General features: G+C 43.7%; 1 protein-coding gene and 1 pseudogene across 1 annotated transcript in view; one reads left to right on the top strand and one right to left on the bottom strand.

Annotated features, from left to right (window-relative positions):
- The window catches only part of Prps1 (phosphoribosyl pyrophosphate synthetase 1), a 17,536-nt gene extending 8,718 nt beyond the window's left edge, over nucleotides 1-8,818 (bottom strand). The window contains exon 1 of the mRNA XM_028767470.1: nucleotides 8,543-8,818. Coding sequence (XP_028623303.1) covers nucleotides 8,543-8,664 — 122 coding nt within the window. The 5' untranslated portion in view covers nucleotides 8,665-8,818. The remainder of the gene's footprint in view (nucleotides 1-8,542) is intronic.
- Nucleotides 8,819-18,471: 9,653 nt separating this feature from the next.
- On the top strand, nucleotides 18,472-19,265 carry LOC114621214 (annotated as a pseudogene).
- Nucleotides 19,266-27,468: the final 8,203 nt, after the last annotated feature.

The raw sequence follows: 27,468 nt of genomic DNA, 5'->3' as shown, positions 1-27,468 counted from the left end.
AATGTACATACTACACACATACCAACTACATACATACCTAGGAATGTGCAATGGTAAATGAAACAAGATGTGGGCCCTGCCAGCTTTCTGTGCTAACTACTCTGGTCTAGAGAGATGAGATTAGGTCAGTCTCATGTAAGAACATGAAATGGCTGGGTGTGGCACATGCCTTTTATCCCAGCACTTGGGAGGCAGAGGCAGGCAGATCTCTTTATGAGTTTGACACTGGCCTTATCCACAGAGTTTTAGAACAGCCATGGATATATAGAGAAACTATGTCTTTAAAAACCAAAACAAAACTACAAAATTGGGCCAGTGTTGGTGGCGTCCATTTGCAATTCCAGGACTAAAGAAACTGAGGAAGGGTGATGGTGATTTTAAAGACAAGGTAGCTACATAAAAAGAGACCCTGACTGACAAAAAAAGACTTACTTACATGCAAAATGAAGAAAAACTGCCGGGCAGTGGTGGTGCACACCTTTAATCCCAGCACTTAGGAGGCAGAGGCAAGCGTATTTCTAAGTTCTACAGAGTGAGCTCCAGGACAGCCAGGGCTACACAGAGAAGCCATGTCTCGAAAAACCTAAAAAAGAAGAAGAAAAACCAACAAAATAAATAAAAGGCTAGTTTATATATGAGTGAGAAAAATCAATACCACTGATAAGCCTCTAAGATAACCGATGAAGACAGCTTTGTACGTAAGGAGGTGGAAGGAACTGGAAGGACTTGGGTGAGGAGAAAATAGGATCAAAATACACTGTATGAAAAAAAAAGTTAGGTAACAAAACACCCAGCATAATCTGAGAATTCTGCCAGCATTTAAACAGAATTAATGCTAATTTCAGTCTTTTCCAGAAACGGATGAGAAGGAAACAGGTTCCAACTGTTTTATTGAAGCCAGTATTCCTCAGATACTAAAACCTGATGAAGGCAGTATTCAAAGAAAACCATTGAGAGCAGGAAGAAAGTGGATGCAATCATCTCGAAGCAAATAGAAAAGACCCTTTTGGTAATCCATAAATCAATAGGGGTGCTTTATATATCTTGATTTTTTTCTTTTCTTTTTTCCTTCTTGAGACAGGGTTTCTTTGTGAAACAGAGCCCTGGCTGTCCTAGACATGTTTTGTAGACCAGGCTGGTCTTGAACTCAAGAGATCTGCCTGTCTCTGCCTCCTGGGCACTGTGATGTGTATGTAGGCCACCACTGCCTGGCTTCCCTTGACTTTTATCAGTGTAAATATACTTATTGTTACATTATACCATAGCTTTACAGGAAAACTTTAGTTTGCAGAAAAAATATAGTCAGAAAGTTATAAAACACTGAGTAAGACATACTTTTCTTGCTTTTTTCCAACTGCCCATAAGTCTACAACTCAGCCACTGAGAATAAAACTCATTATTCTGCACATGCTAGGCAAGTGATCTACCACTGAGCTTTACTCTCTACTCTCAAAACTCAAATTTCTTTTTCTTTTTTCTTTTTTGGGTGACAATAAAGGACTCATGTGATTCATAATGGCCTGCAAGTACTATAGAGCTGAAGATGAGCTCAAACTTCTGATTCTCCTGCCACTACCTCCAGAGGCACCAGCATGCCTGGTTCCAAATTCAATTTTGATGGCACACACTTATAATTAAGACAGAGTAGGCTGAGGGCAGTTTAGGATAAATGAGTGAGCTCCAGGGCAGTCTGGGCCAGTTTATGACCCTGTCTCAAACCAACTAAACAAACAGTGAAGAAAAGAATATAATTGTGTACCATTCATTATACCTGTGTATATACTCAAGTAAACCATCACTGCATCTCTCAATTAAAGCTGAGGCAATGGAAGTATAAAAAAATGAAAGACGTTTCTGTGGTCAGTCAAAAGAACCTACTTTAATTCTGTCTTTTCTAAAGAGGTATGTAATGCTATGGGGAAACCTGGGAAACTTTCCATTTCTATAGTTAGCCAACAAATTGTCTATTGCCAGGCAGTGGTGGCCTACACCTTTAATCCCAGCACTTGGGAGGCAGAGGCAGGCGGATTTCTGAGTTCGAGGCCAGCCTGGTCTACAGAGTGAGTTCCAGGACAGCCACGGCTATACAGAGAAACCCTGTCTCGAAACACACACTCACAAAGAAGAAGGAGGAGGAGGAGGAGGAGGAGGAGGAGGAGGAGGAGAAGAAGAAGAAGAAGAAGAAGAAGAAGAAGAAGAAGAAGAAGAAGAAGAAGAAGAAGAAGAAATTGTCTACCTCTGAACCAAGTTTGGTGGTATACTCATATTTCTATGCCTTAAGAAATTGTTGAAAGCCAAGGCTACATACTTTGTCTCAAAAAAGGGGGAAGAGTTTAACCCTAGCTTCTCATGCACCATTCAGAGTCTTTTTTATTATTATTAAAAATATTCCTTAGATATATCCTTTCACTTCCTGGCCTCTATGTTTCTTGCCAGTATCTGGATTTTTTTCCTATAAATACTTATCCATTTTTAGGTCTCAAATTACAATTAGTTCTATTAAATTGTATTCAGAGAACCAGTAAGAATAAAAGAATGTAGCTAAGGTTGTAGCTCAATTGCGAGTGTTTCCCTAGTATTTAGGAAGTCTTGGGTTAGATCCTATCTAGGTGTGGGTGCAGTTTTTAATTCCAGGTTGAGATGGGAAAATCAGGTTATATAAGCAATTTGAAGACAGCCTGAATTGTGTCTCAAAACAAAATCTTGCTGGGCAGTGGTGGCGCATGCCTTTAATCCCAGTACTTGGGAGGCAGAGGCAGATGGATTTCTGAGTTTGAGGCCAGCCTGATCTACATACAGAGTGAGTTCCAGGACAGCCATGGCTATACAGAGAAACCCTGTCTCGAAAAACCAAAATAAAATAAAATAAAAATAAAAATAAAATAAAAAATAAAAAGCATTAACCAGGCATGATGACACACAGAAGTGTGATGGCCTGAGTGTGAGACCAGACTGAGCTACTTAGTGGGACATAATAACAATAATGATATTAACAATACTTAATAATCCTCTTCCTTCTCCTCCTTCTTAAATGGCCAGGACAGGTTTAAAGAATAACTCAAGGAATTATTTTCTAAGTTACTCAATGTAGTATGCCCCAAAGAAGCAGTGACTTTTTAAAAATTAAATTAATTTTTTTTTACTTATTCACTTTACTTCCTGCTTACTGGTCCCTATCACCCCTCCCATAATCCTTCCCCCCTCCCTCCCCCTCTCCTCTGGGAGGGTAGGGGCCCCTAGGTATCCACCCACCCCCACCCCCAAGCACTTCAACTCTCTCAGAAGCAGTGGCTTTTTAAAAAGGAATTCCTCGAGTCTTTTTGTTTTCCATTTTAGAGAGAGTGTCTCACTTAGAATTCCTGGCTGGCCTGGAAATTCCTATATAGTCCAGGTTGACTTTTGAACCCTGAGATCAGCCTGCTTTATCTGGCTGAAACTAAAGGTGAGTTTTTTTTTTTAACTCTCGAGTTCCTGGAAAGATTTTCTGATAAAGTACTTCTGTTTTGTGGCTCATACAGTATAGACCAAGTATTTCCAACAGTTGAGCAGCTTCAAACAAATGGCTAAATGTGTCTGTCCTCCTCTTGCACATCTCACCTCTGTGATCCAGATCTCTGTTCTCCAGGGGGAGAGTACAAGTTGGGTGCACTGATTTCAAATAAGATCAGGTTTGCCTTATATGTGCTATCAAAGTTCTTTCTATCTATGGAGGGAGTTTCAGTGAAGGACAACAGAGTATCATGTGCTTCACAGATCCACTTCCTAGTATCAGGTTGTTTGATTAGGAGTTAGAAAAGAAATATACAATTTCATAACTGACCCTAGAAAGTCTGACAGGCTTAAATTCCTCAAAGCATTTAGACCAAGGTGGCTTCTCACCTTATACAAAGCTTCAAGTCAATAAAGAAAAATCTACATTATTATATTTTGCATTCTATTCTATCACTGTGTAAAAGACCCATCCATAAAACCTTTAAGAGTTTGTAAATGAAAGTCTCTAAAGAGCTGTTATTGATCACTTATGCCTCCTCTATCTCATAAGCTGCTAGAAGACAAGATAACTCTAAACTTTAGCATTTTTTTGTGGAGTTCTTGGCAAAATCACTATAGTCCTCAGTTCTATAAGACTTACAATATATATTTTAACAAAGTCCTTGTTTTTATAACTACAGAATATAGGGTCTCACTATGTAGCCTGGAACTATTCTGTAAATTAGGCTGGCTTCTGACTCAGAGATCCTGCCTGTCTCTGCCTCCAAGGTACCTACCTGCTTCAAATCCTTGGAGGATCTGCCTTATCTTGGAGTTGGAAGGTCAGCCTTATCTACAGAGTGAGTTGAAGGACAGCCAGGGCTACAGAAAAACCTTGTCTCCAAAAAGCAAAAAAAGAACTCAACCTATTCTGAGGCCAGACATGATGGTACAGGCTTAAATTATACAGAGGAAGCAGAAACAGTCAGGTTTTTAAGTTTCAAGGACAGACGGGTCTACATAGCAAATTCTAAATCACCCAGGTATACTCCCCACCCCAGAAAAAAACACTTAGCAACTCACCCAACTCTTAAACTTTGCTTAATAGCCAACATTTTAGCTGTTTTTCAAAGCCAAGTTTAGAGCCAAAACTTCTATTTAGGGTTGGAGAGCCTGTTGAGCAGTTAAGATTGATTCTCAGCTCCCACATGGTAGCTCACAACCATCTGGGACTTCAATCCCAGGGCATCTAACACCCTCTTCAGACCTCAACAGGTACCAGTCGAGCACAATAGATTTTTTTTTTGTTTTTCGATTTTTTTTATTGGATGTTTTATTTACATTTCATATGTTGTTCCCTTACCCCATCCCCCACCGGGAACCCCCTATCCCCTCCTCCTTCTCTGTGGATATAACTTCTACCTATCCCCCCACTCCCACTTCCCCACCCTCAAAATTCCCACCCCCTGGGGCATCCAGCCTTCATGAGGTCAAGGTTCTCTTCTTCCACCTATGCCCAGCAGGGCCCTCCACTCTTACATATTCAGCTGAAGCCCTGGGTCCCTCCCTAAGAGCTCCCAGGCTGGTGGTTTAGACCCTGGGAGCTGTGGTTGGTTGGTATTGTTGCTCTCCTCATGGTGCCACAAACCCTTTCAGCTCCTTCAGTCTTCACTCTAACTCCTCCATTGAGAACCCCATTATCAGTTCAATGGCTAGTTGTGAGCATCTGCCTCTGAATATGTCAGACTCTTGAAGACCTCTGAGGAGACATCCATATCAGGCTCTTATCAGCATGCACTTCCTGACTTCCACATCAGCATCTACCTTTGGTGACTGCACATGGGATGGATACTCAGGTGGAAAGGTCTTGAGATGGCCCCTCCTTCAGTTTTTGTCCCTCATTTTGTCTCCATATTTGCTCCCTTGAGTATTTTGTTGCTCCTTCTAAGAAGGACCGAATCACCCTCACTTGGTCTTCCTTCTTTATGGGCTTCATGTGGCCTGTGAGTTGCATCTTGGGCATTTCAAGGTTCTGGGCTAATATCCAATAATCAGTGAGTGAATACCATGTGTGTTCTTTTGTGATTGGCTTACTTCACTCAGGATGATAATTTCTAGTTCCATCCATTTACCTAGGAAACTCTCGAATTCATTGTTTTTAATAGCTGAGTAATACTCCATTGTGTAAATATACCACAGTTTTTTGAATCCATTCCTCAGTTGAAGGACATCTGGGTTCTTTCCAGCTCGTGGCTATTATAAATAAGGCTGCTATGAACATAGTTGAGCATATGTCCTTGTTATATGTTCGAGCATCTTCTGGGTATATGCCTAGGAGTGGTATAGCTGGATCCTCGGGTAATGCTATGTCCAATTTTCTGAGGAACCGCCAGACTGATTTCCAAAGTGGTTGCACCATCTTGCAGTCCCACCAACAATGGAGGAGTGTTCCTCTTTCTCCACACCCTCGCCAGCATCTACTATCACCTGAGTTTTTAATCTTAGCCATTCTGACTGGTGTGAGATGGAATCTCAGGGTTGTTTTGATTTGCATTTCCCTGATGACTAAAGATGCCAAGCATTTCTTTAGGTGCTTCTCGGCCATTCGAGTTTCTTCTGTTGAAAATTCTTTGTTAAGCTCTATACCCCATTTTTTAATAGGGTAATTTGGTTGTCTGGAGTCTAATTTCTTGAGTTCTTTGTATATATTGGATATTAGCCCTCTATCAGATGAAGGATTGGTAAAGATCTTTTCCCAATTTGTTGGTTGTCGTTTTGTCCTATTGACAGTGTCCTTTGCCTTACAGAAACTTTGCAATTTTATGAAGTCCCATTTGTCAATTCTTGATCTTAGAGCATATGCCATTGGTGTTCTGTTCAGGAACTTTTCCCCTGTGCCCAAGTATTTGAGGCTCTTCCCCACCTTCTCTTCTATTAGTTTCAGTGTATCTGGTTTTTCGAGACAGGGTTTCTCTGTGTAGCTGGGACTGTCCTGGAACTCACTCTGTAGACTAGGCTGGCTTCGGAACTCAGAAATCCACCTGCTTCTGCCTCCCAAGTGCTGGGATTAAAGGCGTGTGCCACTACTGCCGGGCTAAACTTATATGTAGGCAAAATACACATATACAAAATAATTTTGAGAAACCATAAAAAGCCTTATTATCCAAGTTGGGTTTAATCAAGATTAATCAGTAGAAAAAAACTATGTTGTTCTCTTCTCCCATGACCACCACCACAAATATAATCCCAGTTTCTGGTGTGTTCAAGGACAAAGCAGTCGTCACATTTTTTTCTGAAAACACAGAAGACTTAATAACCAAAATGGTCAAAGAAAACCACTAAATGAAAAAAAAAAAACAGTCTTAACCCCTAGCTAAGCTGTTCTCAAAGTCTGTTCTGCTTTATTGAGGCCCAAGAGTAATAATGGTCAGAGATAAAAACAGCAGCTTGCACACCTCTTTTGACTAAGGTATTGCCTGGTTACAGATGCTATCACTGTTTGCCCTACCATTTGCATCACAATTAAACAGCATTCTAATCCAGGCAGAAGCCATCTTTACAGAAGACCTTTAACTAGCTAACAAACACACATTTTGAAACCATTTTAAAGGAAAAATACAAAACATTTAGACACGATTATCAGAAAAAAAATAAATCTTCTCTAATTTAATTGATCATTGGTTGAAAAAATTGACTCCTAACAGATAAGATTGTAGGCTATGGATGTAGTGATGTCTCATGTGTGCAACCCCAATACAGGCAGAGAAAGAAGAGGGTAGATGTTAAAAGAGTCCTGTAGATTTCCCCTAAGGAAAAAAAAAAACAACTCTAAAAACAAAATTAAAATAAGCTAAGGAAAAAGCATTATGGCCAGTGTTCTGATTTCATCTACTACAGGAAAACAATATAGTGCATGAGATCTAGAGGATTCTGTATCTAGTTAGAAGGGGCACTGAAAGAAGCAGGTGACCAACCCTCACGTGCATAGTGCAACTCTCTCATAGTGCATGCGGACGATGACTGCAGCTAGGAAGAGTTTAGTAACAGGCAGACCAGGCTTGCTTCAAACTTGTGGCTGGCTATCCTCCTGCTTCTGCCTAGCGGTATTCGACATCACACTAGTGCTGGGCGACGAGTTTTAAGGCAAAGCATCAAAAACAGGACATTCAAATTTCACTTCACTGTTTGAGCTAGCTCTTCCCTGCGTTATTATTTTGTCTTCAGTTAATTAACATTCACGTGTAAGCCGTTCCCTAAATCCTCACGCACTTAACATTGAGAAGCGACAATGGAGGAGGGGGCGGAGCGCCTGTATTATCTGTTAGCAGCGGCACTGGAAAAGGTCAAAAATTCTAATTCTACAACTAGTGTTTCCCTATGTTTTTCGGGATGACTTAGCTGAGATGCTGCAGAAGATCAAGGATGCTGAGCTATAAAGCAATCACTTTACCCCATAAACTGGATTTAACTTAATGGTAGTTCGATTCCTCCAGACAGGATAGGAAAAGCCGACAGCGTGCCAGTCTAAGGGACGTGGTAGCATTTTCGCGCCCTCAGAACACAATGTTCCCAAGGCCAAACCAGAATGCTACCATTTCCAACCAAAATACTTTTCAATTCTAGGCAAAAGACCATGATGGGGCTCAGAGCGCGATAGGTTCTCTGATGTACACTAGTCTACGGACCGAAAGCGAACCGAATCCAATTTACTGTCGCTCCACAGTGAAGCGACAAGCCACGTGTCCCCATGCCCAAAGCTAAGCGCCCGTACCCCTCCAGACGTTCCAGGAGGTCATTAGCCCCCGACTTTAGGTCCTCCATCCCCAGTCTCCAAACGTAGCGGCATCGCCTCCCCCCCCCTCCATCTTGGCTCCACCTAACCGTGCGCGGCGAGGATGAACGCGACCCTCCCGGGAGATAAAATAACGGAACAACCCGCGGGGCAAGCTAACCTCAGTTGCCCGTTTCTGACCACCCTCTGTGCCCAGAAAAATCCCACGGCCGCTCCATCCCCCAAGTTGCCATCGCCTGGGCAGGTCAGGTACACTCAAGATGCCAACTGCGTCCTTACCAGGTCTCCTGGTTGCTGAATTTCTTAGTCACCACCTTGCCTAGCTCCAGGCCCAGGCGATCAGCAATTTTCTGGGATAAGTCCTGGTGGGAGCTCCCGCTGAAGATTTTGATATTCGGCATCTTGGGCAACTACCCAAATGTGCTCAGTGGTCACCGCCGCTGCCGCCACCGCCTCCTCCGCCGCCGCCACTAGAAAGGAAGTCAGCAAGCAACCTGAACACCAACAGTACCGCGTTGCTACTCCGCCATCTTACATTCCCGCCCAGCGCGCGGCATTAAATTATCCAGGGGGCGGGCTTACAAAGGAAGTTCTCCACCCAGCCTTTCCGGATTGGCTGGACCGGGGTGAGGGGCGGAGTCTTCCGGTAATGTTGCCGCCCAACCACTCTCTCTGGTAATTTGTTCATAAGCATGAAAGGGGTTAAATTAAAGCACTTTTACATCACAAAGATAGCCACAGCCACGACGCAGGCGCATCCCATCCAAAGAACTTGTTTACCGACTCTAAATGCCTTGTGTACTTTTTACCTGGAAGGCAAACCTCAGGGGAAAATGAAGGTGAGTCACCCAGGGACAAGGCAAGAGAAACTTACCTTTTGTTCTTATCACTGGAATCTAGTTTATTCAATTAGGGAAGGAGTGTGGCTTTTCCCAAATAAATGGATGGTAAAATTCCGATTACCTAATGCCTGAAAGAAGAAAAAAAAAAGTATTATCCATGAAGAGCCCTGAAAGAATCAGCATAGTGTTTAAGTCTGCCACAATCACAAGGTAATCTTGCTAACGTAGCCTTTTACACACGCTAACTGGACCAGTGCAAACCTGTATTTTTAGACTCCGGTTTCTTTAACAGTATTCCAGACAGCCATGAATTAGATGTAAAGGAAAAGTCACACAATTTTAGAATGAAAAAATATTAGTACCAAGCTGCTGCTGGTGGTACACACGTTTAATCCTAGCCTCTGGAGGAGGCAGGCAGGCAGATCTTTGTCAGTTCCAAGCCACTCTGATGTACAAAGGAAGTTCACTGAGGGCCACCAGAGATATATAGTGAGATCTTGTCTCAAAACAGCAACAATCAACAAAACCAAAATAATGACTATCGATTAAGCCAGGGGGATCATGAGTCTCAAGCTAGCTTCATACACACAAAGAAACTCTGAGCCAGGCATGGTGGCTCACACTTTTAATCCCAGCACTCTGTGGAGGCAAAGTGAGATCCAGGAGAGTCAAGGAGACACAGAGAAACCCTGTCTCTAGGATTAAAGGCCTGCAGCACCACTGCCCAACCAGAAAAGAGGCTTTGAGAGCTGGACTCATTGGAATTACCAGTACTTGTGAATTGGGCTTATCTCTATGAGTTCAAAGCCAGCCTTGTCTAGTGAGTTCCAGGACAGCTAGACAACTACATAGAAAGCCCCCTGCTCTGTGTGTATTATTGCTCTTAAAACTGTCCAGCAAGGAGCTAACCTAAACCACTTTGGGGACTGAAGAGATGGCTCAGCGGTTAAGAACAAGTATTGCTCTTGCAAAGGGCCCATGTTTGGTTCTCAGCACCCACAGCCAGGTGGCTCATAACTAACTGCTTGTGATGTCTCTCCCCTCCAAGGGCATCTGTATTCATATGACACATTGAAAATATTTTAAAAAAATCAATCTTAGAGAAAGTGGGGCTGGAGAGATGACTTGGTAGTTAAGGGCACTAGCTTTTTCAGAGGACCTGGTACTCACATGGCAGCTCACAACTGTGTGCAATGCCAGTTCCAGGGGATCCGACAGTCTGACACAGACATACGTGAAGGCAAAACACCAAAGCCCATAAAATTAAAAACAACAGTATTTTTTTTAAAGAAGGCTTTGTGAAATATAACAGCTATAGGTATATTCTGGTGGGCTCTGTAAATTTAATATATAATTCAGAATAAATGTTTTGATTGCCTATATATGAGGCCCTCTGGAGCATGGTGACATAAAGAGTGAACAACGCACAATCCTCTTCCCCTAGAAGCTTAATAGCCTGGGGTGGTGCACCCCCATAATCTCAGCACTTGGAGGTAGAGAAACAAAATCAAATTGAGATCTAGAATGGATCTTTCAGGAAATGGGTCCCATGAGACCCAGGCTGGTATCCCGAAAAGAAATAACAACGCAAAACCAAAGAAGAGGCTTGGCAAAGGGCAGGCATGGTGGATGAATGCATGGAGCAGTAGTGGGGAAGGGACGGTGTGCTGAGAGCTCAGGCAAGATGAGCAACAAGAAGTGTATGACAGCTATGCTGTGCTTCCTGTTACTAAAGCCAATGTCCTCTCAAAACCGAGCCTGGCGGCCCATATCTATAATCCTGCAGGCAAGAGGATTATGAGTTCAAGGCCAGCCTCAGCTATATATAGTAGTGAGACCTTGTGTCAGAGGGAAGAAAAAGGAGGAAGCGGCAAAAGAGGAAAGGAAGAAACAAAAGAACAGAACCAAAGAAGTTAGTTAGTTAATCCCGGAGGCAGGAGAGTTCAAGGCCATTCTTGGTTTCCTAGCAAATTTGACACCATCTTGAGTTACATGAGACCCTGACTCACAAAAAAAAAAGCACCAGTCAAATGACTAAGCAATTAAAAGTGTTTGCTACGAAAACCCATGTAATGGCTGTTAGACTTCGGCGCGCAGCTTAAAACAGACAACACCAGACCAATTGTTTGGGGGGGTGGTGTTTATTCAGGAGATAGGGCAAAGGTGGAGGGAGAGAAACGGGAGAAGATGGCGGAGAGAGAGAGGAGAGAAGTGGAGGCCGGCCATGACCACGTGGAGAGAGGAGGGGAGGGAAGGGAGGAGAGGCTAGGGAACAGAGAGAAGCTAGAGGCAAGAGAGCAAGAGAACAAGGGAGAGAGAGGAGGGGGCAAGCAGCCCCTTTTATAGTGGGCAGGCCTACCTGGCTGTTGCCAGGTAACTGTGGGGAGGAGCATACCTACCTGGGTGTTGTCAGATAACTGTGAAGGTGGAGTTTAGACAGAATGCTAACAATGGCTATTCCTGGTTGTCAACTTGACTATATCTGCAATGAGCTACAATCCAGAATTGGAGAGCTCACATGTGATCTAGATCTTGAGGCTGAAAGAGACAAATTCCTGATCTGGATCTTGGCATGGAGATCTTGAGGCATAGTGGCTATGAAGGGTTTAGGCCCAGGCGAGGTAGTACATGCCTTCAATCCCAGGAGACTGAGGCAAGGGGGATCTCTGAGTTCAAGGTCAGCCTGGGACAAAAGAAGTCCCAGATCCAGGTGTGGAGGTACACACCTTTAATCTGGGCCACACCTTCTGCTGGAAATCTACATAAGGACCTTGGAAGAAGGAATATTCACTCTTATTTGCCTGCTTGCATTTACTTGATAGCACATCTGTTAGAATCTACTTCTATGCTGGGCGGTGGTGGTGCACGCCTTTAATCCCAGCACTTGGGAGGCAGAGGCAGGTGGATTTCTGAGTTCGAGGTCAGCCTGGTCTACAGAGTGAGTTCCAGGACAGCCAGGGATACACAGAGAAACCCTGTCTCGAAAAACCAACCAACCAAACAAACAAATTAAAAAAGAATCTACTTCTACAGAAGATCAGCTCAAACAACTAGCCTCATGGGACTGAGCTAGATTCTTGGACTTCCCATCCACAGCTGCCATTATTGGGTTAGCTGGACTACAGACTGTAGGTCATCACAATAAATTCCCTCTATAGAAAGACATTTCATAGGTTCTGTGACTCTAGAAAGCCCTGACTAAGACAACTCAATACTGCATTTTTGTCCCCAGAGCTCAGGGCAGAACTCCCAAAAGTTGTTCTCTGACCCTCACCCCACACAAGTATGTCTGGGCATAGGTTTGTGCATTGAGTACAGTGATCATGGACGCCAGAGACACTGGATATCCCTGGAGCTAGAATTACTGGCAGTCATTAGCAGCCTAGTGTGATTCTGGGGATGGAACTTTGGCCCTTGCAAAAGTCCACGTAACATCTAAGCCATGTCTCTAGTCCCTAAAATTAAAAATTAAAAAATAATTATGAAAACAGATATTGGGTGTTTCAAAGGTAATTAATAAGTATGACTAATGACCAGAGTGGTTGGACATTAAGAAAAATTCTCCTATTTCTGGATGGGCTCAATGTAATCAGCTGAAAACCCCTTTAAAAAAAAAAAAGAACTAATGTTTCCTTAGGGGAAAAACAAAACTCAGGACAGGATTGGAGGTATGTGCCTTTAGTTCCAGCACTTGGGATACTAAGCAGAAAGACTGTTAGTTTGAGGCCAGCCAAGGCTACATTGTAGGTCTCCCTCTTAAAAAAAAAAACAAGCAAGCAAACAAACAAACAAAAACAAAAAAACCCAACACCCTGTAACCCCCTTACTGTAAACTCCTTAATATACATCTGTCTCTGGCTGACAGTGGCTCATAAAGGTAAGTAATGAACGAGTTTGGATGGTTTTGATGGTGTGAACGGTTAAGAGCTGGCTGGTATCCTTATGAGGGGGAGAGCTGATCTCTGACCTGGAGGGAAAAGGAGAGAGGCAGCGCAACTCATTTTGTTCTAGAAAAGGCTGAGGGGTCCCCTCTAGCCTATATTTCATATTTCCAGCTAACTGCAAAGCACAGAGCCACTCAGAGAATCGTGTAAACAAGCTTCCTTGAAAAAAACAATCTAACCAACCCCACCCAAAGGGGTGTTTTCATCTGCTTTCACTTTTCCTCTGGGTGGCAGATACCTAGGAGAGTCTGAATCCCTCCCTCTGCTCAACCCGGTCGTTTATAATCTTGTTGCTGTTGTTCTTTTGAAAGGGGGTCTCAATGTGTAGCTCCAGCCTGCTTGAAACTTGCTGTGCAGCTCAAACTGGCTTTGTACTCACAGAGATCTATCTGCCTCAGCCTCTGGAGCTCTAGAATTAGGTGTGGACTATTATGTCTGGGATTTCTTTAAAAAATATATTTATGTGTTATACTCTTTAATAATGTATGTGTGCCTTTGTGTGCGTGCATCCACATGAACGCAGGTATCCGTGGAGGCCAGAGGTGCTGGATCCCCCTGGAGTTGGAGTTCCAGGAGGTTGTGAGACTGTTGACTCAGGGGTGTGCTGACAACAGAACTCAGGTCCTGTGGAAGAGTAGCAAGTGCTCTTCTGGTCCTCAGCCATTTCTCTTTTACGAATCTTGTAAAGAGAAGCTTGGGATGCAGTACAGCTGTCAGCCTCTGGACTACAGATATGAATAAAACAGGGCCTTCAAACTGAGCACGGTGGCCTGTATTCGTTCCTCAAACTCAAAAGGCAGAGGCCAGAAGATTACAGGTTTAAACCCATCCTGGACTACATGGTGAGAACTCACAAAAAAAAAAAAAAAAAAAAAAACCAACCACCACCACCAAAAACAAACAAAAAACCCACTACCACCCACAGAAAACCACCACCAGGGCTGGGGCTATATAGCTCAGTGGTGGAGCACTTGCCTAGTATCTGAGAGGCCTTATTCCCCAGTCCTGCAAAATAAAACAACACTAAAACATTCCACCAGGGGCTGAGGAGATGGATGGGTAGAGAAGAGTGTTTATCATACAATCAGGAGGACCTGAATTTAAACCCCTATTTTCCATGCAAAAGCCTGGAAATTTGTGATTAATCCCTACATCAGATGCAGGTCAAAGGAGCTCTTTTTGTCACAAACCAACCTTACTGGAATGGTGAGATTCCTGTTAAGTGAGGAGAGCCCCTGCCTTAAGGCAGCTAGGCAGAGGGCAGTAGGGACAAAGACACCCGAAGCTCCTCCTGGAGTCCACATGTGTTCGATGGTCATATACACCCACACAATGGTGTACATAACCATACATACACAAACACAGCTCACATGCAGATAATGTTAAGTTGAAAACAATCCCATTAAGCCAAAGCATGGCCCTTTCCCTTACAAAGCTTGCCAAACAGATTTGTAAATGACCAACTTTAACAGCACAGAGTGAAGATAGAAATTTGTTACACTTTGCAGGACTAGGAGGGGGTTGATGAAGAACTTTCTTTCTCTGCTGTGGCTGTAGCTCTATGGTACAGTGCTTGTATGGCATTAATAAGGTTCTGGGTTCCATGCCGGGCAGTGGTGGCGCACGCCTTTAATCCCAGCACTCGGGAGGCAGAGGCAGGCAGATTTCTGAGTTCGAGGCCAGCCTGGTCTACAGAATGAGTTCCAGGACAGCTAGGGCTATTCAGAGAAACCCTGTCTCGAAAAACCTAACAACAACAACAAAAAGGTTCTGGGTTCCATCCCTGGACACGTTTCCCCCCGCCCCACACACACATAAGTGTGATGGCTTTCTCCTGCAATCCCAGCATTCAGGTGAAGGATAAGGACATGATGGCCCAGCTTTGGCTCTATGAGACTGTCTTTAAAAACAGGCAAACAAAATAAAATCTTCCTTTTTGGAGTCTGGCCCTTTGGCCCTAACATACTGGCCTTCTTCCAGAATGTACTGTACTCGATGGACTTTGGAGTTACATTCCGGTGATTATTTCTAGCTTCTTCTGGTATCAGCATTCTTCCTAGGTTGTTCCCATTTCTAGATCTTACCTATATCTGATTTCTCACTCCTGAGGCTTATGTGACCCGACCCCTCTCAGCCACATAAGTTCAATGACCAAACCAAGGTGGATCTCTTACTTTAGTAAACATCTCAAGCTGGGTGTGGTGGTGCACACCATTAATCTCAGCATTTGGGAGACAGCAGCAGGTGAATCTCTGAGTTCAAAGCCACCCTGGTCTACATAGCAAGTTCCGGGACAGCCAGAGCTACGTAGGGAGAGTCTGTCTCAAAAACAAATAAGTAAAACCAAACAAACAAATAACAAAAATGTAAACATCCCAGAGAGCTTTCAAAGGACACAGTCACAAACAAGGAAACTTCAAAGATGCCTTTGAGTGTGTTCTCTGTTGGCCATCTACTATTAGGCATGCAGCCTACACTTGGGAGTAGTTTCTTTCCCCAGTAAGACCTTAGAAAAAAACTTATTTACATTTGCAAGTGGTTATCATATGGACATAGCTTCTGGTTTAGGGATGAGGGCATGTGTCCACTTTTTTTTTTTCAGCTCCAGGACCTATTTTATTTTGTCACTAACTCGCAGAAGCCTGTTTTAAAAAAAAAAAAAAACAAAACAGAAAGGGAGTGGAGCTAGATGTGAGTTGGGGGGAGGACCTGGGAGAAGTAGAGGGAGGGGAAACTGTAATGAGGATGTTTATGTGTTACTTAGCACAACCCCAGGCTCTTTTCCAGGGACCTGGAAACCCAGGCTCTATCCCCTATAATGGCATGTGTGGGGGAAGTAAAGGCTTTTTTCTAAATAACAACAGAAATCATGGTTTTACTCCTTTTCTTAAAATTATTCCTGTTCTGAAAGATTTGTCTCATACACCTAGGTTTTTTTTTTAATTAAAAAGTGTTTTATCACTGAGCAGTGGTGGCGCACGCCTTTAATCTCAGTACTTGGGAGGCAGAGGCAGGTGGATATCTGAGTTCAAGGCTAGCCTGGTCTACAGAGTGAGTTCCAGGACAGCCAGGCTACACAGAGAAACCCTGTCTCGAAAAACCAAAAAAAAAAAAAAAACTGTTTTATCTCATTTGAGACTTAGCTGAATGCATTTTGTTTTAGGTTTCGTGTGAGTTCATTTCTCATGTGTGTATGTGTCACAGTGTGAAGTCAGTTAGTATCACAGGGAGAGAGAATCATCTCAGGATTTAAAAGATGACAGCCATAGTTCAGTAAGAGCAGCAGGAACAAGCAAGCTTGCAAGCTTTGCAATTCGTTCTGGTGTTTAACTTTTATGAACTGAAGGATTGTCCTGGAATAATTACTGACCTATGGAATGTTTGAATGATGGTAGAAGGACTTACTTGCATTAAAAATGCTGAAATGGAAGCCATGCTTGCTAAGTGGGGTGGCACAAACCCGTAATCCCAGTTCTTGGGAGGCAGAGGCTGGTGGATCTTTGTGAGTTCAAGACCAACCTGGTCTGCAAATGGAGTCCCAGGCCAGACACAGCTAATATAGTGAGACACTACTTCATTAATAAACAAACAAATAATAAATTTTTTAAAAGTAGAAAAGAAAACAGAAAGAAAAACAGGCTCAGGGCAGACACCTTTTCTAGTGGTTGGAAGCCTGTGGCTGGAAGACCATTAAAGACGGCATCAAAAAAAATGTTTACAGAAAAAAAATTTTTTTTGAAGACAGAGTATTTTGTAGTCAAGATCTGCATTGAAATTACTATGTGGCTTAAGATATCTTTTTTTTTTTTTTTTTTTTTTTTTTTTTTTTTTTTTTTTTTTTTTTTGGTTTTTGAGACAGGGTTTCTCTGTGTAACCCGGGCTGTCCTGGAACTCACTCTGTAGACCAGGCTGGCCTCGAACTCAGAAATCCGCCTGCCTCTGCCTCCCAAGTGCTGGGATTAAAGGCGTGCGCCACCACCGCCCGGCCGGCTTAAGATATCTTAAACTTCTGATTCTCCTGCCTCTAAAAGTGCTGGGATTATAGGTGTGTGCCACAACATTTGGTTTTATTTGGTGCTGGGAATTGAGCCCAGTGCTTCAAGCATGCTAAGCAAATGTACTACCAAGTTTTATCTCCAGCTCCTACCTTGACCCGTGCTTTTATTTTTTTTTTAAGCCAACAGAAGGAGGGTTGCATGTGTCTATAATCCCAAAGGGGCTACATAGTGAGACCCTTTACTAAAGGAACAGTGAATGCAACAAAAGAAAAAGCTAATAGACCCTCTATTTTAACCTATTATTTATAATGTGTGTATTTAGAGACAGATTCTTATCCCACACTGGCCTGGAGCACAAGATTCTCCAGCTCTCGCCTCCTAAGTGTTTAAATTGAAAGCCTATAATGCTAGATCCAGGGGTGGGGAGGCAGAGTCTTTGTGAGTTTGAGGCCAGCCTGGTCAACAGAGTGAGTTCCAGGACAGCTAGGGCTACACAGAGAAACCCTGTTTCAAAAATTTTTTTCTTTTAAAAAAGCCTATAATACACCAATATTCCTAGACCACTTACTCTATGGTAACAGGATATTGATGGACCTGGTTTGTGACATAACTGATAGAATGCTTGCTTATGTAGGAGGTTCTGAGATTCAGCCTTGGTTACTGTACAGAAACCATGTACAGTAGCAGAGTCCTGTAATCTCAGTCCTAGGAATGTGAAGGCAGAAGAATCAGGTGTTTCAATGTCATTCTTGTCTCCATATATGAATTTGAGGCAAGCTTGGGATACAGGAGGCAGTGCCTCAAAAATAATCAATCGAGAGTAGAGAGATGGTTCAGCAGCTAAGAGACTGGAAGAGGACCTGAGTTCTCAGCTCTCACATGGCGGCTCATGACTGCTGCAGCTTCAGTTCCAGGGGATCTGAATCCTCTTCTGACCTACCCTGGCACATGTGTGAACATGGTATATCTATACATATAGCCAGGCACTCTAACATATACATAACAAAATAATATTAAAAACAAAACTAAGCACTCAACCAAGCAAATGCAAAGACGTTGATAGCCACAGAGAAGTTGAGGTCTAAAGCCACACAACTAGTCCTTGGAAGAGCTGCAAGGATAGATGTCTGGGCTTGGAGAGTTAACACAGTGGTTAAGAGTAATTTTTGTTGGGGCGGTGGTGGCACACACCTTTAATCTCAGCACTTGGGAGGCAGAAGCAGGCAGATTTCTGAGTTCGAGGCCAGCCTGGTCTACAGAGTGAGTTTCAAAACAGTTAGGGCTCCACAGAGAAACCCTGTCTCGAAAACCAAAAAAAAAAAAACCCCCAGGGGGGGGGAGTGAGTTCTGGGCTCTCGATCTCTGCAGCTGCTTACTTATTACCCACAATTTCCTCTTCTTTCTCTCTCCTCCAGCCAAGCAAGATGCCCAAAGGAAAGAAGGCCAAGAAGAAGTTGGCCCTGGCTCCGCGCCGTCATGAAGAAAGAGAAGGCCAAAAAGGTGGTCAATCTTTTGAGAAAAGGCCCAAGAACTTCCGGCATTGAGCAGGACATCCAGCCCAAAAGAGATCGCACGCTTCCCGTCAGATAGCTCGCTACAGGGCCCGCTACAGGCTGCAGCGACAAAGAGCCATCCTCTAGAAGCGGCTCCAAGTACCTCCTGCCATTAACCAGTTCACCCAGGCCCCGGACAGGCGAACAGCTACTCAGCTGCTTAAGCTTGCCCACAAGTACAGGCCAGAGACAAAGCAAGAGAGGAAGTAAAGCCTACTGGCCTGTGCTGAGAAGAAAGCTGCTGGCAAAGGGGACGTCCAAGCTAAGAAAGCGCCTGTCCTCCGAGCAGGAATCAACACAGTCTTCACCTAGGTAGGGAACAAGAAGGCTCAGCTGGTGGTGATTGCTCATGACGGAGACCCCATTGAGCTGGTGGGTTTCCTGCCTGCCCTGTGTGGAAAGATGGGGGTGACCTACTGCATCATCAAGGGAAAGGCCAGGCTGGGGTGCCTGGTCCGCTGGAAGACGTACACCATTGTTGTCGTCACACAGGTTACCTTGGAAGACAAGGGTGCCGTGGCTAAGCTGGTGGTAGCTATTAGGACCAATTACAATGACAGATCTGCCGCCACTGGGGAGGCAACATCCTGAGTCCTAAGCCTGTTGCTCACATTGCCAAGCTGGAAAAGGCAAAGGCTAAACAACTGGCCACTAAACTGGGTTAAATGTACACTGCAAACTTTTCACGCTCCCACAAACACATTTCTTTTAATATTTAAAATGTATACAACAAAATAAAAGAATCAAAGTCTGTTTCTGGTCTAGGGCCCTTCCAGTTCTGTTTCTGAGCTAAGTTAGCTGTGGGCCAGCACTATAATAGCTGTGAATCAAATTAGTCTCTTCCAGACCAGGTGTTGTCACTCTTACCTTAAATGCCTCAAAACAACAACAACAACAGCAGCAGCAGCAGCAGCAGCAGCAACAAAATCTGTCTTTTCTACAGCTCAAAAAAATGAAGTCTGTCATTTTCTAGTTTGTTCTTTGAGTGGGGGCCTGGTACATATCCACTGTACTAGAAGAGAGGGCAGGTCTGCCTGTCCTCTTGGTGGCTAAGGCCATCTGGCAATTGAGTCATAACTGGAAGTAGGAATTGCATTTGCTTCCAACCACTGCAAACAGCTTGTCCATACTGAAAAGTGGTTGTCAAATGTGTACATTAAAGGGTGAGGCAGACAAGAACTTGAAATCATTTTTATTTTAGGACTTAAAATTTTTACTTTATCTTATTTTTTTTTACTTTATGTGTATAGCTGTTTTCCCTGCATGTATGTCTGTGTGCCAGACACAATGCATTTATTGTATGTTAAGTATTTCCTCCTCTTGTCCATTCCTTTTCCAAGTAAAAGATCCCAATAGCTCTATTACAAAGGTCACGGGGCATGCATATTAGTGAAAAGATCAGATTCAAAGCTGGGTGTCTTGGTACAGGTTTATAATCCCAGCACTATAGAGAGGCAGAGCCAGGTGGATCTCTGTGAGTGGGAGGCCAGTGTGGTAGACATAGTGCGTGCCAAGTGCTCTACATAGCAAGTTCCAGACCAGCCAGCGTTGTGTAGTGAAAAACCTCATCTCTAAATAAATAAATAAATAAATAAGTAGGTAAATGCACTTTGCAGGAAGCTCTTTGTCCCAGTTCCCAAAGGTCTTATTTAGCTAATCTTGTGGCTCAAAACCTAATGAAAGTCTCTGATTGGTTTTTTTTTTCCTCAGAAAGAGAAAATGGAGACATAAATCAGCTTAGAGGGAAAATAGGCATAAAAAGTTGTCACCAGAATGTTATTGAGAAGTCAGAGGAATGTCAGAAGATGAGATGTCCTACTGAGGTAGGAGTAGGGAGAGCCATCAGTGGTTCCTGAACTGAAACTGAATTTGCTTGCTGGGAGACTTAGTAATGATCTTAGGAACAGAATTTCCCCCCTTTCCCCATAATTCCTTGAAAATTGTTATCCTGCTAACATTTTCCATAAGGCTATAGGTTGGTAAACTGCCTAGATGAAAGTGAAAAAGATTTGAGATAAACCCTGGCAAAGTGGGTAAACTCAAGAAGTTGCCCCCTGGGAAGCTACTACTGGTTTGGAGTTTAATTGGGTACAGTGGTGCGTACCTATAATTGAGGCTGAGGGAGGAGGATCACAAGTTTTTAGGGTAGCCTGAGGTACAAAGTGAGGCTCTGTTAAAACAAAAGAAGAAAAGAAGGAAGTAAAAAAATGGATTCTGAGATTTTTTTTTATTCATATGATTCAACATTTTCTCTTCTGGGTTTATAGCTGAAGGAGTCAAGGGACCATACTGTAAGAATACCTACATTTCTGTCTTCCTTGCAGCCCTGTCCACAGTATCCAAGATATGGAACAAACCTAGATGTCTACCAATAGACAGATGAATAAAAATACACTACATAGGCACAATGGAGTCTGTTTCAACAATAAAGAATAAGGAAATTATGCAATGAATAGGAAAATTAATAGACACAGAGATCACTATGTTTAAAGACACAGAGATCACCATGCTAAGTGAAATGACCCAGACTCAGAAAGACATATATCACACAAACATACTCATATGTGGAAACTAAAAACACTTTACTACCAAAAGATAAAAACTAAAACAGTGCTTGCCAGGAGTGGGGAACAGAGCAGAACTGGAGAGATGTTGGTTAGAGGTTACATGCATGTAGGTAATAAGTAGGATAAACAAGTTTAGAGATGTATAACACAGCATGAAGACCATGTAGTTAGTAAAAATATACTGGGGCCAACAAGATGGGTCAATAGATAAAGGTGCTTGCTGTCAACCTGAAGATCCAAGTTCAGTCCCCAGGATGCACAAGTTGTCCTCTGATCTCTACACACATGCTATGCCATGAGCATGCATGCACATACAATTTTGTTGTTTTTGTTTTTTTTTAATTGGATATTTTATTTACAGTTCAGATGTTATCCCCTTACCCCATTCCTCCCCATCCCCCACCCAGGAACTCCCTATCCCATCACCCCTCCTCCTCCTTCTCTGCGGATGTGCCCCTACCTACCCCCCCACCTCCCCACCCTCAAATTCCCCCACACTCGGTGTCCAGCCTTCATGGGACCAAGGATCTCCTCTCCCACCTGTGCCCCACAATGCCATCCTCCCTTACATATACAGCTGGAGCCATGAGTCCCTCCTTAAGTGCTCCCAGGCTGGTGGTTTAGATCCTAGGAGCTCTAGTTGGTTGGTATTGTTGCTTTCCTCATGGGGTCACAAACCCTTTCAGCTTCTTCAGTCTTTAACTCCTCCATTGGGATCGCCTTGATCAGTTCAATGGTTAGCTGTGAGCATCCACCTCTGAATATGTCAGACTCTTGCAGACCTCTAAGGACACAGCTATATCAGGCTCCTGTCAGCATGCATTTCCTGACATCCACATCAGCGTCTACCTTTGGTGCCTGCACAAGGGATGGATACCCAGGTAGAATGGTCTTCAGATGGCCCCTCCTTCAGTTTCTGTCCCTCACTTTGTCTCCATATTTGCTCCCTTGAGTATTTTGTTACCCCTTCTAAGAAGGACCAAAGCACCCACACTTTGGTCTTCCTTATTCATGAGCTTCATGTGGTCTGTGAGTTGAATCTTGAGTATTTCAAGCTTCTGGGCTAATATCCAATAATCAGTGAGTGAATACCATGTGCATTCTTTTGTGATTGGGTTACCTCACTCAGGATGATATTTTCTAGTTCCATCCATTTACCTAAGAATTTCTTAAATTCATTGTTTTTAATAGCTGATTAATATTCTATTGTGCAAATGTATCACATTTTTTTGTAGCCATTCCTCTGTTGAAGGACTTCTGGGTTCTTTCCAGCTTTTGGCTATTGTAAATAAGGCTGCTATGAACATTTTTTAACAATTTTTAAAACTGTAATAAAATATGCTATGTCAGAGAGGCATATTTTATTTACCTGTTACACACACGCACAAATGTTTTAACAAGTGAGTACTTGGGGCTGGAGAAATGGCTCAGCAGTTCAGAGCACTTGCCTGCTTCCTTATTGTTTTGACCTAAGTTTGAATCCCACCACCCACACTGGGCAACTCAAAAACACTTACATGCCAAAGGGCCTGACATATTCTTCTGGACTCCTCAGATGGACACATAGAGAGACACACAGAAACACACACACACACACACACACACACACACACACACACACATCAATTTTTAAATGACTGCTCTTTTTTTAAATTAAATTAACACCCTTCCCTACTTTGCTTTTCTTTGCAGTTCTGGGAGTAGAACCTAAAGCCTTCTATGTGCTAGGCAAGTGCTTTACCAACTGAGCTACCCTTTTTTTTCTTTCTTTCTTTTTTATTGGTTATTATATTTATTTACATTTCAAATGTTTTCTCCTTTCCCAGTTTCCCGTTCACAAACCCCCATCCCATCCCCCTCCTCCTGCTTCTATGAAGGTGCTCCCCCACCCACCCACCCACTCACCCACCCACTCCTGCCTCCCCACCCTGGCATTCCCCTACACTAGGGCATCAAGACTTCACAGGACCAAGGGCCTCCCTTCCCATTGATGCCAGATAAGTTGATCCTCGGCTACATATGCAGCTGGCGCCATGGGTTCTTCCATGTGTACTCGTTGGTTGGTGGTTTAGTCCCTGGAGGTTTAAGCTTCTTCGTTTTTTTGGTTTTTTGTTTTTTCGAGACAGGGTTTCTCTGTGTAGCCCTGGCTGTCCTGGAACTCACTCTGTAGACCAGGCTGGCCTCGAACTCAGAAATCCGCCTGCCTCTGCCTCCCAAGTGCTGGGATTAAAGGAGGTTTAAGCTTCTATGTTGAAGTAGGATAGGAATTCTAGCAAAGAGGAAGAGGGTGAAGGAAGAGCACGGTGTCAAGGAAGAGTACGGGTGTCAAGGAAACAAGTCAGGGTGTTGGCCAGAAGCCAGGAAGAGCCTCCGGTCTGCCTGCCTCTTCTTGAAAGGTAGTGATACTCCACTGGGCAGCCCCAGAGCGTCTCAGTTTCAGAAGAAAGGCTGAGAGGGTGCAGGCTATGCATGTTCAATTTGAGGGGAACTGACAGAAGCCAATTTTGCCTGGCAGGAATGGATATTTGAAGGAAACAGGCCCTCAGTCTTGTTTGGGCCAAGTTTCTAGTTCCAGGCACTTAATAGAAGCTTAATTAGTTTCTGTGGACCAACTGCAAATGGGGCAGCTTGATTTACACTTGGTAAGCGTGTACAGCTAAGAAGGAGGATTTTTATAGCTGCTTTTCCAGCACCACCTTATTAATCCCTGCAGTCGCAGAGGGAGGCTGAAGACACAGTCACCTTCATTTTACAGAAGAGTCCCAAAGAGGTGAAATGACTTGATCCCCATCACAGAGCAAATCAGCCACTGTGCTGGAAATAGAATCAAGCTGTGATTGTGGGGTGAACTGGTCAGGTTAGTCTACAAGTCATCCCTGCTCTGTTCATTGCAGATGCAGCAAGCTCCCTCTTGCAGGGGACCTTACTCTCTGCCCAGGCTGTCCCTTTGCTTAAGTACATTGTAGAGCCAGCATGATGGCATATATATGATAGCATATATATGTATATGTATGTATACACATACATACATATACATATATATACATATATATCCACATATATATATATATCCCTACCATTAAGGAGGCTAAGGCAGGAAGGTCAAGGCTATCCTGGGCTATGTAGACAGAGGGAGATCTTTTTTTTTAAGATTTATTTATTTTATGTATATGAATACACTGTCACTGTCTTCAGACACACCAGAAAAGGGCATCGGATCCCATTACAGATGGTCGTGAGCCATCATGTGGTTGCTGGGAATTGAACTCAGGACCTCTGGAAGAGCAGTCAGTGCTGTTAACTGCTGAGCCATCGCTCCAGCACACAGAGGGAGATCTTGCTTCAAAATCAGAAGTGTGTAATAGGCAACACTAGGGTACAGAGCAATGGTTCTCAACCTGTTGGTTGTCACCCCTTTGGGTATTGAATCACCCTTTCACAGCACTTACCTGAGACCATTGGACAACACAGATATTTACATTACTATTCATAACAGCAGCAAAATTATAGTGAAGAAGTAGTAGCGAAAGTGTAACTTTATAGTGTGTGTGTGAGGGGGTGGTCACCACAACATGAAGAATTGTATTAAGAGTCGCCACATTAGGAAGGTTGAGAAGCACTGGTCTAGAGGGTGGGGAGAGGGAGGCTTGCTTTATCTTAGCATCTCTTCCTGGCCCATCTCTCTAGCCTCTGTACCTCGGAGGTTCTTGATCTCTGCTCGGGTCCAGATTTTCAGAAACGGGTCAATCCTAGGCAGCCTCCCCTTGGGGTCTTTGCCACTGGCTCATCTCACTCGTCTGCTAGAAACAGAGTATACGCATCATTCCTGTCAAAGCATGGCTAGGAGTTGAGAAGAAAGAAGGTGATTATTGATTATCAAGTAGTTAGGTAAGGAAATGTACCTGGGGTTATGTGATACATTTGGAGTGTAGTTGAAATTCTCAGTATTCTTTTAAAGTATGCAAAGTAATCAAAATGAAACAAAAGGAAGAAAGAAAAAAAACCCGAAATCTGTCAAAGTTTATGTTTTTCTCCACGATTTTGTTGTCGTCATTTTGAGTATTTGAGGGGTGAGTTGTTAGTGGTGGCAAAGTCTCACATGGCCCAAGTCCTGCCTCCACTAGTTCTGAGTACTAGGCTTATAGATATGAGTCACACCCAGCTTTTTTGTATCATGTTACTTTTGGCATCATGATATCTTTATTTAAAAATATTTAATATGTCACACAAATGATATTTTCCTTCCAAGTCTTTTGAGACAATCTCATGTATTAGGAAAATGAGCCACACTGTGGTGCTTGGATATGTCAGCAAGCATACTGTCACATATCCTTGGAGACTTGGAGCCTAGGTTGAGGATCATAAGTGTCCCTATAATGGGCAGATGGGACAGAGTAAAGGACTACCTGGAAACTCACATGCATATTTTGAGTGTGGCTTTGGAAGACAGCACTACTGAATTCATGAAAGACCATGTGCATATAAGTTTGTGTCACCCCGGCTTTATGAAAGGTAACTGGCCCAAGCACAGGCTGAGTAGAGAGAGGTTGGGGGCACAATGGCTCCCAGCATTCTGCATTTCACATTCTGTGGCTATCCACACTGGCTGCAGTCTGCCTGGACCCAGAGCATTAATCACATGCCATTTTCCGGTGAGTGTGACTGCAGTATGACTCTGTATCCATGGGAAGGAAGTGCTTCATAATGTGGGGCCAGGCTAGTGTACTGTGGAGTGACAGTTGAAAGCATGGACTGAGTAGAAAAACTGACTGGTACCATCGTCTGTGGGACCTTGAGAGAGTGACTAAACCTTTCTCTAGGAGTCAACTTTCTTCGCTGGAGATAGATGCTCTCTCATCCAAATGTTGTGAAGAGTAAAAGAAATCATGCATATAAAACACTTAGGTGAGTGCCTAGCATATGAAAAATGTTCATACACATCGTTTTTTCTATTTAAGAGGAGGGGCATTTTTTGCGTGCTCGTGTGCACGCATGTGTGTGTATGCGTGTGTATGCACGCCTATTGAAGAAGGAATTAAGAATAAGCCATCAACATCCAGAGACAAGAGAGCAGGGAAACTTCAAGTGAGCTCATCTCTGAGGCCTAGGTCTGACTGAAAACTTCATGCTTACTACTAGGGCACGTCTTCACAAGGGACCTGGTACAAGGGTATATGGGTGCCTGTGGTAGTCACTGGCAGTACCAATGCCAATGAAACAAGCAGTCCGTCTCTGTGAGAAGGCAAACCTTCACCATTCCCACATAATTGTGGCTTGCAGGAGGATGGGGCTTTCCACCTGAGAGGTCCTTGTAGACCCAGAGCAGAGCTCTCAAGACTTCCTTCCTCCTGCTTCTGGGAGGATGTCCTTCTTGGCTCACCCACAGACTGGCTTTCGGGCTGCAGGGTAAGGAAGGTAATAGTTATTTCTCCCATCCTCTTGGCTGCTGGGAGATATTTGATCCTACATTATAAGTATGCCCCTTTCAGCCGGGTGGTGGTGGCGCACGCCTTTAATCCCAGCACTTGGGAGGCAGAGGCAGGTGGATTTCTGAGTTCGAGGCCAGCCTGGTCTACAGAGTGAGTTCCAGGACAGCCCGGGCTATAAAGAGAAACCCTGTCTTGAAAAACCAAACCAAACTAAAACAAAACAAAACAGTATGCCCCCTTCCAATGGTGGCAATTAATTCTCTCCTATCTCTTTGGCAGCAAAAATTCTGGCTGAGGCAGGTCTTTTCGGTTCATAGCTGATGAAATTGCCTATTATCCACAATGTCTTGACAACAGCTTGAAAAAACTGTGACTGTGCCAGCCCCACCAGCACTCTGGGCTTACGCCAACAGTCTAAACCCATTTTCACTTAATTGGCTGAAGTCAGAAAGGCAAGGGTCAGGCTCTGGAAGAGTTGCCTTGGGTGGTTGGAAAATATCAACTCCAGGTTCCAGCTTTAATCAGAGATGGCCAGGGAGATGTTACTGGAAATATGGCCTCTCCCAGTGCTCCACCTTTCTGCAGGGAATGGCCTTGGGTCATCAGAAAAGTGAGACCAATAGTCATTTCAGGAGAGTTTCAGAAGCTTAGGGAAATACTTGATGTAACTCAGCTGAATTGTTGGGATACTGGGCTCCAACACCTGTGATGCTATATTTTCAGACAGAGTTAACTATACATCCTCAGTTCACCATTTAAACTAGGCTAGCCTCAAGTTTGGGGTTCCAGCTTCCAGAGTGCTGGAATTCCAAGCATGGGCCACCATGCCTGGTTTCCAGCTCCCCTCCTCCCCTCCCCTCCCCTCCCTTCCC

Source organism: Grammomys surdaster, unplaced genomic scaffold (genome assembly GCF_004785775.1).
Source record: "Grammomys surdaster isolate TR1022 unplaced genomic scaffold, NIH_TR_1.0 173, whole genome shotgun sequence".
Taxonomy (NCBI): Eukaryota; Metazoa; Chordata; class Mammalia; order Rodentia; family Muridae; genus Grammomys; species Grammomys surdaster.
This window is presented reverse-complemented; position numbering and strand designations above follow the sequence as displayed.